Below are 15,558 nucleotides of genomic sequence, written 5' to 3' on the forward strand. Positions count from 1 at the left end.
CGGTGGCTGGCACAAAGGCACCCAATGTGTCTGCAGGGCTGCCTGGGGCGCCCTCTGCGCTGCCCTGCTGAGGCTCCACCTGGAGTGCTGTGTCCAGTGCTGGGCCCCCTAGTGCAGGAGAGACAGGGAGCTCTTGGAGAGGGTCCAGAGAAGTGCGACGGGGATGAGGGGTCTGGAGCATCCCCCTTCTTATGAGGACAGGTGGAAAGAGCTAGGTGTGTTCAGCCTGGAGAAGACAAGGCTGAGGGTGTCTTACCAATGCCTACAAATCCCTTAAGGGTGAATGTCAGGAGGATGGGGCCAGGCTCTTTGCAAGCTCTCCTGCTCGCACACCTACTACAGGGAAGTTGGACTTCTTGTGGTTAGTGCCTTAGGAAGATTTGGTTGTTTTATTTTCATTGTGCTGTCCTATGTGCAGATCTTCAAGGCTGTGCTGAGGGTCCCCTCTGAGCAGGGTTGGCACAAAGCCTTTTCCATGTGACTCCCTCACCTGGCCATGGTCTCCATCTTTCTCAGCACTGTCATGTTTGCCCAACTGAAGCCCTTCTGTATATCGTCCCCATCCCTGGATCTGGTGGTGTTAGTGCAGTACTCGGTGGTGCCTCCAGCAGTGAACCCCGCCATCTACAGCGTGAGGAACGAGGAGCTCACGGGTGCAGTGAAGAAGCTGCTGCAGTCAGGTGTCTCTCAGGAGAAATGAGCTGCCTTGTGTATCTTCACAGGGGACTTCCTGTTCATCTTTGGATCATCCTGTACATTTATGACTGTATCTGTTACAATCCTGTTTGCCCTGCAATATCTGCACCCATTGCACTTGTCCAAAAGCAGGAACCCAGCCTGTGTGACCCAGAGGACTTTTTGTGCATGGGAGGGTGGTACAGCTGGCCTCCAGTGTTGCATCTCTGTAATAAAGGTGGTTTTTCTCAGTGCCCATGTCTGGACGTTGGGCTCTTCTTCCAAAGCTGAGCTCAGGAACAGGCTGCAGGAATTGCTCCCAGGAGCGTGCTGCTGGGCTTGGGTTCCCCATGGCTCAGGGGAGGAGGGCACGGGGCAACGCGTTAGGGCATGGGCCTGTGTTGAGCCTTGGCGTGTGGGTGCCCAGTGCCCATGGGAATGGTGGGTGACCAAGCGGGATGTGCCTGGGACCATCTCCCTGGGCTTTCAGGCACCGCTGCCCTGCACAGCAGCACCGCCTGCTCAGGGCCATGCCCGAGACCACCTCCCTGGGCAAGAGCAGGTGTCTCTGTGTATGCCCCAGCTGGGGCAGGCCGCTGTGTCCCTGGTGCAGCAGGAGGTGCCTGCGGAGCCCCCAGGCCAGCAGCCTGGTGCTGGGGACAGGGACTGGACCCGAGGGGCTGCCGGGAGTGTGCAATCAGGGTCCCTGTGAGAGAGGATCAGCAGACAGAGGGGGACACTGGCCTCTGTCCCTTCATGCCATGGCTGGTGCCAGCCCTGGGGTTGACTGGCAGGATGAGACCCCTCTCTGCCCACCAGCATCTCCTGTGCCCTTGTGATGGTCTATGGCCATGGGGTGAGTGCCCAGAGCTCTGCAGCCCCCTTTGGGTGGGCAATTGCATGGGGCCAGCCCAGCGTGGGCTGCTGTGTCTGCCTGGGCTGGGGAGAGGGAAGGGGAGGTGGGCAGAGCTGGGGGGGCTGGGCTGGGAAGGTCCAGGGAGAGGGCAACACCAGTGAGAGCTCAGCTGTGTGGGTGTGCAGGATGGGGGCACACAGCAGGGTGGTCCTGGTGCAGACCCAGGGGTCATGGTGAGGGAAGCAAGGCACCAAAGGAGAGGGCCTGCACTGTTTCATGTTCCTTGGAGACCCCAGGGAGGATGCAGCAGGGAAAATTTCCCCAAGAAGTCCCAATCACCGCTCATTTCCCTGTGTGGTCATAGACCCCAGCCCCAGCAAGGGACCTTTGCTGCATTGTCACGTCTAACCTTCTTGGTGGCTTAGTGAGACCAAACTCCTTTGCCATTTCCAATATAAAATGATTCATTTTCCTACAGACACTTCTTACACACAAGTGTCCCATAGCTCTTGCCACAGTTGGTCACTCAGCCAAGGCCGTGGTCAGAGACTTCCAGCCAGATCATGTGCTCATGGCCTTGTTTTGACAAATATTGAAACAGGCCAAGGATTGCCATCCAGCAGCCCTGGGCCCAGCGCTCTGGCCTTTCACTCTAGACGATTCCTCAAATAAACCCCCAACTCTCTCAGCCTCTCCTCGCCCATAATGTGCTCCAGGTCCCACCCATCCTTCTGGCCTCTTCAGGACCTGCTCCAATCTGTCGGGGTCTTTCTGGTGCTGGGGAGCCACATTCCGGGCACAGCAGTCCTGATGTGGTCCTGTGGTGGGTTAACCTTGGCCCGAAACCTACCAGTGCCCCAGCTGCTCATTCACTTCCCTGACTCAACAGGACAAGGGAGGAAATAAAACAGCAATGCTCATGGGTCAAGATAAAGACAGAGAGATGACTTACCTATCCCTGTAATGACCAATTAGATGTTGTCTTGCCAAAGGCCAATTTCATTTATTGCCAATTCAAACAGATTTTGATTATGAGAAACAATGTCCAAAGTATTATATGACCATTCCCCTCACAGGTCCTTCCAGGGCCAAATTACTCCATTGCTCCCAACCACCTAATCACCCACACCCTGAGAGGCGCCGGAGGGATATTGAAGAGTGGGCTGAAAGCACAGAACGCCTCTGCTGCTCCTTTCTGCTCACAATTCTGCCCTGCTAACCTTCATCAGGAGGTTCAGGGAATCTGAGCAGAAGACCTTTGCACATGCAGGACTTAGTGATGAGTGTCACAGGAAACCTGAGCAGGCCTGTGCTGTGCTCCATGTACCTCTTGGCCTTCAGGCTGAGCTGTGCTGAGTGTGTCCCTGGGTTGCAGAACAAGCCATATTGGAAGAAGAAATCTGCAGGAAGCTGCTGGTGAATGGCCAACCGCACGCCCTTACCTTTGTCTGGGACTGCAGTTACCAACTCCCAAGTGAACATCTCCTCTTAGAACACGAGAAGTGATGACTAGAATGGGTTTCCCTGGCACAAAACACTTCAAGAGCTCACAGGAGACAATGTGGGATAACCCTTCTGCAGGCAGGATCTGCACCACTTGCTGCACCACTCTCCCAACGCTGTCAACTCCGTGTTCCCGGCCTCGGAAGGGACGGCATACAGCTGACACGATTGTCTCTGTGTGAGGAGAGTTTGCTCTAACCAAGGCCATTTGAAATGACACTTTGTCTCAGAGTCCAAGTGTCTTTCTTACTGCAGCCATAACCAGCTGGGCTGCTGATGGCCAATCCCCCAAGGGAACGGGACACTCCAGGGACCTCAAACTCGCCTTCATGGCCACGTGCCTCCTAGTGGCCTATGAGCTTCTCAGATGTAATGGGTGTCATAATGATGGCCCAGATCATCAGCCTGCTTGTGGCCTCGGTTACTCCTTGGTTAGCGGTTCCTGAATTGGAGAAGGCAGTGATAACGAGATGCACAGCAATGGAAGAGATAGTCAAGGACCCTGCAGGTGCCATGAAGGCTTTGCAGGAAGAAGTGTGAGAAATAGCCCCGAGAGCTGTGCAAATTGGAACGGCATTAGATATGAAGCTGGCGTATGAAGGCAGAGTCTGTGCTGGTTTTAATACCAGTTGTTGCGTATACGTAGATCAAAGTGGGAGAATTTCTACAGATGCATGTGTAAAAAAAAAAAAATAATTGAAAACGTTCTAATATTTGTCGTGAGTTCCAGAAAGTTTGTGCCTTCTATGAAATTGAAGTCAATTGGAATATTCTGACATCCTGGTTTCCTGATTTGCAGCTATGGGTTAAGAAGTTCATCTCCAGATACCTTTCTCCTCTTTCTCTTTGATCACTCCAATCCATTTTACCTATGTAGCTTCTGCTTTAAGGTTCAGAGAGGAAAAGCTGGACTGTCTTTCAGTAGTGTCTGTAATTTTCCCTATGGGCAACTCTTCAGTAGTGGCAATAGACCTCATGGGGATTTGCTTGAGCTAACAATTATACAGCTGAGAAATGTATTTTTTATTTAGTAATTTCTAACCCACTACCCCCCCCACACACACACAATAATTAATCCCTCTTTTATTCCTGTGTACACCCCGTTCTCTAAGGAAAGCAGCCAATATTTACTGCCAAGAATTTGCTATATTCAGCTGCAGAGTTGGTTGAAGAAGTCTGATGTCAAGTGATGTAAGTCTCATGGAGCTGAGGACAGAAATCGTGGGGCTGGAGAGCTGAGGAGCAAGGCTGTCCACGCAGTGATTAGCTCCAGGGACTGCTTTTCCTACCTGTCTGCACCTCCTCAGGAGACACTGTGCATCAATAGCAATTGGAAAAGCCTTCTATCAATTCCCCAAAGTGCTCATTACCTGCCTTTCTCTTTCACTGTGCGGCTGAAACTTATCTCATGAAGTGTAGGAGCCAAACTTGAAGACCAGATGTCCCTGATGGAGGAGACTGGGCTTGTCAGGGCGTTCTGCCTCGTCATGAGCCCAGGGTGTCTGTGGTGCTGTGGACTTCAGGTGTTCAGAGGAGACTGAAGAAACCTCTCAAGAACACCAAGTCAGGAGCAAAGCCCACAGCCCCTGGAAGCGTTAATGTGCCCCGCTGAGGGCCATGGCTGAGAAAGCCTCCCCATGGCCTTGTTAGAGCCCATCCTTGGAGGCTGTGAGGGCAGGAAGGCAAAGGCGCTGTGCAGGCAGCTCTGCTGCTGAGCAAAGCCTTGGCTTGCTTGATGAAGCAGAAAGGCCAAGCCGTGACCTGCAGCCTGTGGGGAGGTCGGTGCTGTCCCTCACACAGGGCTCAGGGCTCTTCCTGGGGACCATGGAAGGTGGGCATCCAATGCCCAGTGAAGGACAGCAATGGCACAGCAACCTCCAGCTTCCCCATGGGCCCGCAAGGAGGCAACGATGCCCCCGTGCCGTGAGGACATCATGTCTTGTCATGGCCCTCAGAGGCAGAGACAGCTGCCACAGCCAAGGGGACACAGACCTGGGTTCTACTGGTGCCTTCCAGCCTTGCCAGTGCCCTCTGCCATCCCCACCATAGGCTGTCCTGCATGCTTGGAGCCCTGCCCCTGTTTCCCTGCAGGCTGTAGGCACCATCTCGCTGCCCTGCCTTGCTCTCACCCCAACATTGCCATACCTTCGCTGAGGTACCTCCACTCTCACCGGCTGTTCCTTGAAACACAAACCATGGGCTGATCCAGGCTCCCTCTGGCTGAGCCCTCGCACCGCAGCAGGACCCTTGCAGTGACAGTTCTTCCTCCCGATAGCCACTCTCCATTTGCAACATGACACTTTGTGAAATCTTTTCCTCTCTCCTTATTTTTCCCCACTACCCAGGAAAGCTTTACCACTTCAGGAATTACCCTCCAAGCAGGGGACCTAACTCAATAGCTATTTTTGGTGGTCTTTCCCCTCAAAAAAGTGAAGTCACCTCCACATGGTCTCCCAAACCACGTAACTGCTGCTGGCCTTTCAGCTTCTCCCAGGGACATGATCAAGCCATGTGCCTGCTGCTGTCCCATCATGTCCCAAGCAAAAACAACCTCTATCCGAGCCCTTCTCCTGGATGGGGCCTATGGGGTCCCTTGGCAGAGGGACCACATTCCTGATGCTGGCCTGTCACCTCCAGAGGCAGAACTGACCTCACAGGCCCCTCGCAGCCAGGCACGTCCTCCTGCATGAGGAGTTCCTGAGACCGTTTTTCCCTCCCAATACCACACCCCTCCATCACCCTCATTCTGGCCCAGGTCCTGACCAAAGAAAAGCATGCTTGTTTCATCAGATTTGTCAAATATCTTTCCCACAAGCCATTTCCCACAAGCTCATCTTCAGCCGAGCCCCTCTATTTGTGTTGACACATTTAAGCTTATCTTCAGCCGAGCCCCTCTATTTGTGTTGACACATTTTATATATGCCTTTATAGCTCTATGGTGTTTTTTCAGGTCGGACTAACCTCTGGAGGTCATCGAGTCCACCCCTCCAGCTGAGGCAGGGTCACCTAAACCAACTTTCTCAGCAACTTGTCTAGGTAGGCTTGCAATAGCATAGAAGCACAGAAACAGAGAATCATTTAGCTTGGAAAAGACCTTAAAGATCATCAAATCCAAATGTAAACTCAGGACGGCCAATTCCATCACTAAATCATGCCATGAAGGATTGCATCTACCTCTATTGAAACACCTCCAGGGCTGGTGATTCCACCAGCTCCCTGGTTCCAATGCTTGAGGACCTTTGCAGTGAAGATGTTTTTCCTCATATCCAATCTGAACCTCTCCTGGTGTAACTTGAGGCTCTTGCCTCTTGTCCTGTCACTTGTTATGTGGCAGAAGACTCCTACCCACCCCATCTACAACCTCCTTTCAGGTACTTCTAGAGAGCAGTAAGATCCCCCCTGAGCCTCCTACTACCCACACTAAACAACTCAAGTCCCCTCAGTCACTGTTCATCCAAGCAGGGATCCAGACCCTTCACCAGTTGTGTTGCCCTTCTCTGGAAATGCTCCAGGACCTCAACGTTTCTCTTGAAGTGAGGAGCCCAAACCAGAAACACGTTGTTTGAGGTTTGACTTCAGCAGTGCCGAGTACAGGGGGTCCATCACTGCTCTGGTCCTGCTGGCCACACTGTTTCTCATACCAGACAGGATGCTATTGGCCTTCTTGGCCACCCGGGCACACTGACGGCTCATGCTCAACCATCTGTCAACCCTCACCCTCAGGGTGCTTCCCCAGCAGGCAGCCTTCCAGCCACTCTGGCCCAAGCCTGTAGCGTTATGTGGGGGTGTTGTGAGCCATGTGCAGAACTGGCACTTCTCCTGGTTGAACTTCATACAACTGGACTCATCCAAATGATCCAACCTGTGCAGATCCCTCTGCAGAGCTTGACTGCCCTCATGGAGATCAACACTGCCACCCAATTTGGTGTTGTATGCAAACTCACTGAGGGTGCACTCAATCCAGATCATTGATGAAGTTCTGAAACAGGACTGGCCCCAGCACTGAGCCCTGGGGAACACCACTCCTTATGGGCCATCGTCACCTGGATGTCACTCCATTTACTCCCCCTCTTGGGGCTTGGCTGTCCAGCCAGCTCTAACCCAGCGTGGAGAACACCCATCGAAGCCATGAGCAGCCAGTATCTCCAGGAGAATGCAGTGGGAGATGGAGCCAAAAGGCTTTCCTAAGGTCCAGGTAGACAGCATCCACAGCCTTTCCCTCATCCACTGGGCAGGTCACCTTGTCCCAGCAGGAGATCAGGTTCATCAGGCAAGACCTGCCTTTCATAAACCCATGCAGGCTGGTCCTGACCTCCTGGTTTTCCTGCGGCTCCTGTGCGATGGCGCTCAGGATGATCAGCTCCACAACCTTCCCTGGCACTAAGATCAGGTTGACAGGCCTGTAGTTATCCCGATCCTCCCTCCTACCCTTCTTGTAGGTGGGCACCACTTGACTAACATTCAGCCTTCTTGGGCCTCCCCAGTTAGCCAGCACTGTTGAAAGTCATCGCTGTGCTGAGGCAATAGAGAAACAGACCAATGATTTTCAAAGTGTCCCTGCATCACGGGATGTCCATGGTCAAGGACACAATCAAAAGCACCTTGTCCTTTCTGGGTATGAGGTTCACCGGAACCACATGTCCTCTGGGGCTGCAGAGGCATCACTGGCAGCAATGCCTTCTCCTGCAGCACTGCACAGTCCAGCCCTGCATGTCTCTGGCCCCAGGGACAGCATGGATTGCTCTCCTTAGGGACATCTCATTTGACCTTCAGAGTGACCTCTGCTCACCACCCCAGCATGCTCTGCAGCAAAATATTTTGCTTGCGTGTGACCTTGTGTTCTAGGTACGGGCTGGCGGCCGGAAGATCTCGCGCTGTACAGAAACACAGGGCCCCCCTCCAGGTAGCCAACAGCTTTTAATTTATGATATAAGCAGACGGAAGTGACACTGTAAACCTAGGCTATATAGTGCCGCGCCGCTCAGCAATAAACGCCATTTGCCATCCACCACATTGGTGTCTGTGAGCTGATGGACCGCGCGGCCAGGGGTTCCTGAACCAGGTCACTGCATGCCCATGAAGGCAACACCTTGGACACTTGGTACCCATTATTATTTTTTTTGTTACATGTCTGCGCTTGGCCCAGGTGACACAGGTGTGGTTCAGGGTAACTCTGCTCTGAAATAACCTAAATCAGGGAGAGGAAGGGGAAAAGTCTTATTTAAGCAGCGTGAGGAAGCCTTAGGATCAATAACCTCACATCTTCTTGGGGAATTTAGAGATCCTGTGGGTTTACATGGCAGGGGTTTGGGAGTGATTTGGAAGTGTTTGTAGGGCTGGCAGAGGTGAGGAGAGACCAAGAGCTGACTCCATGGCCATAACAGCCACTTTCATTTGACTCCAAAATGGACCAGCTCCTGCCCAAACCTGAGCCAATAAGCAATTCTAGTGGCACCTCTGTGATCCCCTATGGCAGAAAGGACCAAACACAACGGGAGAGGAGTGAGAATTATGTGAGAGAACAACCCTATAGACATCAAGGGGAGTGAAGAAGGAGGGGAGCAGCGAGACAGAGGCTTGGTGGGATCCTGCAAGCCAGTGGTCAAGTAACCACCCACCGACAGTCACAGGGCAGCACAGTGACAATGCTCCTTTAGGTGTCTGCAGGTTCTTTGCATCGGCATTCTAGCACAGCTGCCAGATGGGCCAGCAGCTGTGATGCTCCCCTGGATCTGAAACCCTGCATCATTCGTGTCCACCTTGGTTCTAGGAGCAAAGAAACGGTGGAGTCTCATCTCCCAGGGGGAGTGAGGCAGGAGAGCAGCAGAGTGCAGGCCCCAGGTCACACACTGGCAGGCTGTGGCCTGTGCAGAAGGAGGGAACGCTCCTTCGGGTGCCCTGGAATTGCCCCAGAAGCATAAACTCCATTTTCAATGTTGGACCTGTTGGAGGCTGCTGTCCTTGCCGAGCAGCTGTGCTGAGCTCTGCCACCTGCCCTGGCACTTGGTTCCCTCAGTGTCACAGCTCTGTCTGCAACAGGACGGGCTCCAGCTGCCTCTGCGTGGGCCCCTGGCTGAGGGCACTGCTGCACACTGGGCTGAAGCCCCCCAGCTGTGGCACCAGCCCAGCTCTGCCTGGCCACAAGGCAACTGGTACCAAGTGTCCCCGAGCCCGTGGGTGCAAAGGCTTTGCTTCAGAGCAGAGACGTGGCCTGGGCAAAGGAGAGCTGAGTCTTGAGCCCTCGGACTGTGCAATGAAGTGCTGCAATGGGCTCTGCAGGGCTTACTGAAGCACTGAGGACATCCTCCCCGCCCTGCCTGCAGAACCACCAGACACACACGTACACACACGCTCCGTTAGGAGTACTTGGATCCTTTGCTGCAGTCTTCCTGGTGTCCTGTCTAGGAATGGGTTAACAAAAGGTGACTCTCATGCAGAAAACTATTTCTAGTAAGGGAATTGCCAGAGCTGGAAATAAGTGTGTCCCCCCAGGTGAGGCAAGGCCCATGAGGGATTGCCTCATGCTGCTGCCCAGCAGGTTCCCCTGCAGCCCCAGGGACAGCTGGAGGGAGCCCCGAGGGGCAGAGGAGGGAGGCAGGGAGAGCTCAAAAGCAGACCTTGGTGGGAGGCTGCTGAGAGCTCCCTGCTGGAGAAATCTGCAGAGCCCTTGAGCCGGTAAGTGTGTGGCTGCAGGGCAATGCCTCTGCAGTTGCTAGCCGGGTCTGCAGCAGCTGGGGCCCCCCCAGCCTGTGGGACCGTGTGGGAGCCTTTTGCTGTGGAGGAGGCCAGTGTGCTGCAGAGCAGGGCTTCCCTGCTGCAGCGTGGGAGGGCCAGGGCATGTGGGCTGCCTTGTGCCAGGGCCGGCTGCAGGGCTGTGAAGGTGGCTGTGCAGGCAGGGGTGCCCAGGGCTGTCCTTGCCAGCAGGGTCCCTGCAGCCGCGGGGGCTGTGTGCTGGGGCAGGGGCTCTGCCGCCTGCCAGGGGCAGCTCTCAGCCTGCCAGGGGGCTCCCCACAGCTCTGGGGGCGTATGGACTGAGTCCCGAGAGGGAAGGATCTCTCTGCTGTTGAGAGTGTGCTGCATGGCTGAGCGCTGCTTACAAGGATAGGTTACCCTCAAAATATGTCTGGATGAGACTTTTCGTATCGAAGGTCAGCGTAGGGATTGCTATGATAAATCCAGGGCTCTCCTCAATCTGTGTTTTCAGCTTTCTGTTGTTGGGGGCAGGAGAGGGAAGGCAGAAAAGTTAATGGAGATCTCGAGTTTGAAGATGTCCCTGAGACTGCCAGCTGTAACTCTGGGTGATGAGGAGGTCTGCCAGGAGCCTCCTGAAGTGCCCTCAGCCACTCCTCCGCCTATGAACAGCAGCAGCAGCACCTTTGCTGGAGCCATCAGGGTCGTTCTGAGCTGCCCTTTTCCCCCTGCGGACAGGACCCTGCGCCCAGCCAGGGCCCTGCAGAGAGGCACGTTTGTGCGGGGCCAGTGCACAGAGGCAGAGATGTGGTCTGTGAGCGCTGACAGGGAAAGACCTGGCACAGGGAGATACCTCCCACAAGGAAAATCTCCTGACATCCAGGATATTGCAAGGACTGATAGGAAACTTCAGACAGAATTGTTGTTGAAAGCAGAATCAGAAAGCTCTCTCTGACCATGTGCAGTGCAGACCCCTTTCTCTGAGGCATCCCCCTGGCTGCTCTCCCCCCAGCAAAGCCTCTGCCCTCAGGGCTGGGGGTCCCGAGGTGTGAGCCACCCCCTCTGCAGCCGGAGCTCCAGCAGAGACGCGGTGCAGCTCTGCAGCCACGTGCCCCGGTCCCTCTGCAGAGCACAGGGGCTGAGAGCAGCTGCCCGGCAATGTTGGTGTGTGGGAGGTGGCGAGCAGAGCTGGGCAAGGGCAGCGCTGCCCTCAGTGCCTGGCACGCTCGCCCTGGACACTCTTACCTAGACCATCAGTGCAATTTTACTTCTTTCTCTGCCTTTTTGGGTTAGTTTTATTCTCTTGCTCTTGCTGCCAGGCTCTCTGGGGATGGGTGTTTCAGCTGCAGAGTCACACTCTGACCTTGTGGGTCCTCTCCTGCAGGTGTGTCCATGGGAACAGGTGTCCCAGCTTTCCTCTCACCTGTGCGGCTGTGGGCAATGCCTTGTGTGGGGCTGGGCAATGGGCTGGTTCTCCCTGAACCTGATGCTCTTGTTAGGGCACTTGGCTACCTCCTTGAAGTTCCCTTCCAAGCAGTGAGTTGCCCTCCAGAATGGAAACCTGTCCCCTCGCACCCATTAGTGATCTGAAAGCCCCACGTAGAGGCGTAGAGTTTCTGTGATGGAGAAAACGCTGTTGGGGTGGGTGAAATGAGCTGTGTATCCTTTGCTGTGGGTGGCATGCTGACTTCTGATGAAAGCCTACAACCTTTACTGGTCTGTGGTAGGTCAGTCTTTTCTCAGCAGTGCCTTGTGGTATTTCAGGGCAACATGGGAGTGTGGCCACCATTCATCTCAGGAAGGTGCAAGCCCACAGAAACCGGGAACCAGATGGACAGACCACCTCCCCTCACTGTGCCCTCACCCACCTCACAGACCTCACTCTGTTCCACCTGAGGGCAGCAAAAATGCTCTGCTTTTCTGACATCCGAGAATACGCAACAGGAGAGATGGGGGGAGCTGTGAAAAAAACTAAAACTCCCTTAAAATGCCTTCACCCTTCCCGTTCCTTAGCACTGGCGCTGCAGACGCTGAGCAGCCCTTCTGCGTTGGCACTGGTTTCACAGGACCAAGTTAAACACCAGGACTGGTCCCTGCCCCCACCCACTGCTGCAGAGTGGGGCTGGCTGGTCAAGAGCCCGTGGGCAGATGCCCTGCTCTTCATCGCCCACACGGCCAGCACCAAGCAGGGCTGCAGCCACACAGCTGCAGGAAGGTCTCCGAGAAAAGAGAGGGATGTCTGTGTGTGACGGGGGGGTGGTCTGTGGGAAATGGCTTTGATTTTGCTTGCAGAAGTCTCCCCTAAATTATCACTGTCTTTTTCTCCTGTGACAGTATGATATGCCTAGAGCTAGCAAATGCCCAACAGCAGCTCCATCACCCAGTTCCTCCTCCTGGCATTGGCAGACACGCGGGAGCTGCAGCTCTTGCACTTCTGGCTCTCCCTGGGCATCTACCTGGCTGCCCTCATGGCCAACGGACTCATCATCACCACCGTAGTGTGCGACCACCACCTGCACACCCCCATGTACTTCTTCCTCCTCAACCTCTCCCTCCTCGACCTGGGCTGCATCTCCACCACTCTCCCCAAAGCCATGGCCAGCTCCCTCTGGGACACCAGGGACATCTCCTACTCAGGATGTGCTGCACAGCTCTTCCTGATTGTCTTTTTCCTTTCAGCAGAGTGTTCTCTCCTCACCGTCATGGCCTATGACCGCTTTGTGGCCATGTGCCAGCCCCTGCGCTACGGGACCCTGCTGGGCAGCAGAGCTTGTGTCCACATGGCAGCAGCTGCCTGGGCCAGTGGGTTTCTCTATGCTGCGCTGCACACGGCCAATACACTGTCACTGCCGCTCTGCCAAGGCAATGCCCTGGGACAGGTCTTCTGTGAAATCCCACAGATCCTCAAGCTCTCCTGCTCACACACCTACCTCAGGGAAGTGGGGCTAATTGTGGGTAGTGTCTTAGTAGCTTTTGGGTGTTTTGTTTTCATTGTTCTGTCTTACATGCAGATCTTCAGGGCTGTGCTGAGGATCCCCTCTGAGCAGGGACGGTACAAAGCCTTTTCCACGTGCCTCCCTCACCTGGCCGTGGTCTCCCTCTTTCTCAGCACTGCCACGTTTTCCCACCTGAAGCCCCCCTCCATCTCCTCCCCATCGCTGGACCTGGTGGTGTCAGTCCTGTACTCGGTGGTGCCTCCAGCAGTGAACCCCGCCATCTACAGCATGAGGAACCAGGAGCTCAAGGGTGCAATGTGCAAACTGATAACTGTATCTATTTCTGAAGGAATAAAATTTTGAATAGCATTTATAATGTAATTTATCACAGACCCAGACTGTCTTCTGATTTTGTTGTAGTTTCTCATGGTATTTCATTTCTGATAAAGGTGTCGTCCCCATTCTAATTCCTTCTGTGATTTTCTTTTCTGAAGGTGCCCTGCTCTCTCCTCATCTAACAAAGCCAAAGGGCCATTAAACAACTATGTTTTTCCTGGGATTCTTTCTTCCAAGGCCTTTCTGCAGCTGCAGGGACTGTTCCTGTGTCCATAGATGAAGGGGAAAAGGTTCCTGGCATGGCAGCAGTACCAGGGAACACCAGCACTTGGCTCTCTAGTGCTGTCCTCCTTCCACTTCCACACTCCCCTTGTGACCCCCTGCCTTGGTGTAAGGCCTGAGTGCTCTGGCAGCTTGGTCACCGCCGTGCTGCGTGGCAGTCCTGTGAGCGCAGGCAGGGGCAGGCAACGGGCACTCTGTGATGGTGCTGGCCTCCATCAAATGTTCTGGATTTGTGGAGACCACCTGAATGCAGCACTGCAACGTGCTTCCTTGAACCGAGGTCCCCGTGCCCATTGCTCATGACGAGGGCCATCTCCGAGAGGTGCCGAGCAGGGCGCGACACCCCCGGGCTGAGGTGCTGCCAGCCTCTGGCAGGGGCAGCAGGAGGCCAGGCAGTCACTGTGCCCGCTGCAGTGCTCTGCCTACGCACGTGCCAGGGACGGGCTCGTGCCTCTGAGCCCCCCTGTGTGCGTGAGGCTGGGGTTCAACCATGCCAGCAGTGCATGAGGCCAGCTGAGGTGGGGACACCTCCCAGGGCACCGCCGTTCCTGTGTGTGACTGCAGGAACAAAGGCCACTGTCCCAGGGAGATTCATCTCACCTGCCTTGGGCAGGCTCATTGCAAGTGCCTCTGTCTGATCACAGCACCCTTTCTGGATGGTGCCCTCAAATGTGTCCGAGCAATCAGGGAGGTTCTGGGGTCCTGGCAAAAGGCAGACATCCAGCCTTTGTTCAGGAAAAGCAAGAAGGACAATTGGGAGAAATACAGGCTGGTCATCCTCACCGTAGTGTCTGGGGAAATGACGGTGGAAATACTCCTGCAGCCAGTTCCAGGTAGTTGTGGGACATCAACGGGATTTCTGCACCCATACGTATTGAGGAAAGAAGGGGATGGTTTGTACCTGGACCTTTGCAAGGGGTTTGACTTTTTCTCCTGCACTTTCTGTATAGGCAGATGGGTGACTTCTGGAGTGAAGAAATGGAGGACACTGTGGGTGGGAAGTTGGCTGGCGGCTTGTGGCTATGTCTCGAGCTCGCTCAACGGCGTCAGGGAGCGAAACCCGACCTTGGGAGAGAGACAGAGTTATGCTTGTTGGAAGGAAGCCATGGGAGCAAGAGGAGAACCTTGAAGATAGGGAGTGGTCTGCAGAGCTTGTGGCCTTGTAGATACAGGGAGTTGCTGAGCTGCTGTGTCTGTAATAAAAACAGAGCCCAGAGTGGAAAATTGCTGAGCACAGTTACGGGCTGACACGTCAGCCCCCTGCAAAGGTACAAAAGGCTTGCTTGATTTTAATAAAGTGTCTCCGAGGTGTCTTAAAGTGTCTTCGTGCCTTCAATCCGCTCCCAGAGTTGGTGCATCATACGCCACAGGGGCTCAAGACCAAATGTCACCAGTGGTCAAGTCCTCCTGGTGGCCACTGATTAGTGACATCTTCCAGTGCAAGCAGTTGGGTCAACTGTGTTGAATGTCTTGATTGTCTCCCAGTACAATCTGACTAAGTGGCTTTTCAGACCCTTCTGTGGATGATGCCAATGTGGGCAGAGCCCTTGAGAGATGCCATCCAGTTCACCCTGCCTTGATCAGGAGAGCTGGACAAGGGGATTTACAGGGGCCTCTCCCAACCTGAGATATTCTAGGACTCATTGACTCACTTCCCTGGAGAGCTCAGTTGGGATGGGATAGCAGGGGGAAGAAGGGAAAACAGAGGCGCAGAAGCAGAGACAAAACAGGGTCCAGTAGAAACAGAGCAGTTCCCCTGAGGAATGTTCTTCCACACAAACGGTGGGTAGGAAATCCATGAGATAAATTGGCTGAGAGAAGCTTCCCTTTATCTGCTGGGGTGCTGGGCCACGGGGAGGGTGACGGCTGAGGACGGTATCTCGTGGTCAGTTGTGTCTCAGGGACTCACATTCCAGCAGGAAGCCAATGGCTGTGACGGGGGCAGTGAGGCCAGTTCTGCCTGCGGAGGGGACAGCCCAACAGCAGCAATGTGCCTGGGAAAGGGGCGGTGAGGTCACCTCTGCCTGAAACAGCGCGTAGGGCAGCCCCTGACTCACGGCTGGGACACGTGCTGTTAAGCTCCATCTGCCCGTGTCTCGGGCAGGCCAGCAGAAGGCCCCTGGGTGGCACATGGGCTGTGAGATCCCCTCTGCCTAAGGACCTGGGCTCACTCCACCGAGGGGCTTCTTTCTTGCGTGTCACGTCGCTGCTGCCTGAGAACATGGCAGCACAGCAGCAGGCACACCGCTTGCTCGTGTCTATGCGAGAAGCTGAAAGGCT

At 54.6% G+C, this 15,558-nt stretch overlaps 1 protein-coding gene across 1 annotated transcript; it reads left to right on the forward strand.

Moving 5' to 3' along the window:
* Positions 1 to 12,081: 12,081 nt before the first annotated feature.
* On the forward strand, positions 12,082 to 13,281 carry LOC308057903 (olfactory receptor 14C36-like; the record flags this gene model as incomplete). Its single annotated transcript, XM_080411921.1, has 1 exon — positions 12,082 to 13,281. The coding sequence occupies one exon, from the start codon at positions 12,082 to 12,084 to the stop codon at positions 13,021 to 13,023; it is 942 nt and encodes a 313-aa protein (XP_080268047.1). The 3' UTR covers positions 13,024 to 13,281.
* Between the last annotated feature and the right edge of the window lie 2,277 nt (positions 13,282 to 15,558).

This window comes from Falco punctatus (genome assembly GCF_963210335.1).
Source record: "Falco punctatus genome assembly, contig: scaffold_123, whole genome shotgun sequence".
Lineage (NCBI taxonomy): Eukaryota > Metazoa > Chordata > Aves > Falconiformes > Falconidae > Falco > Falco punctatus.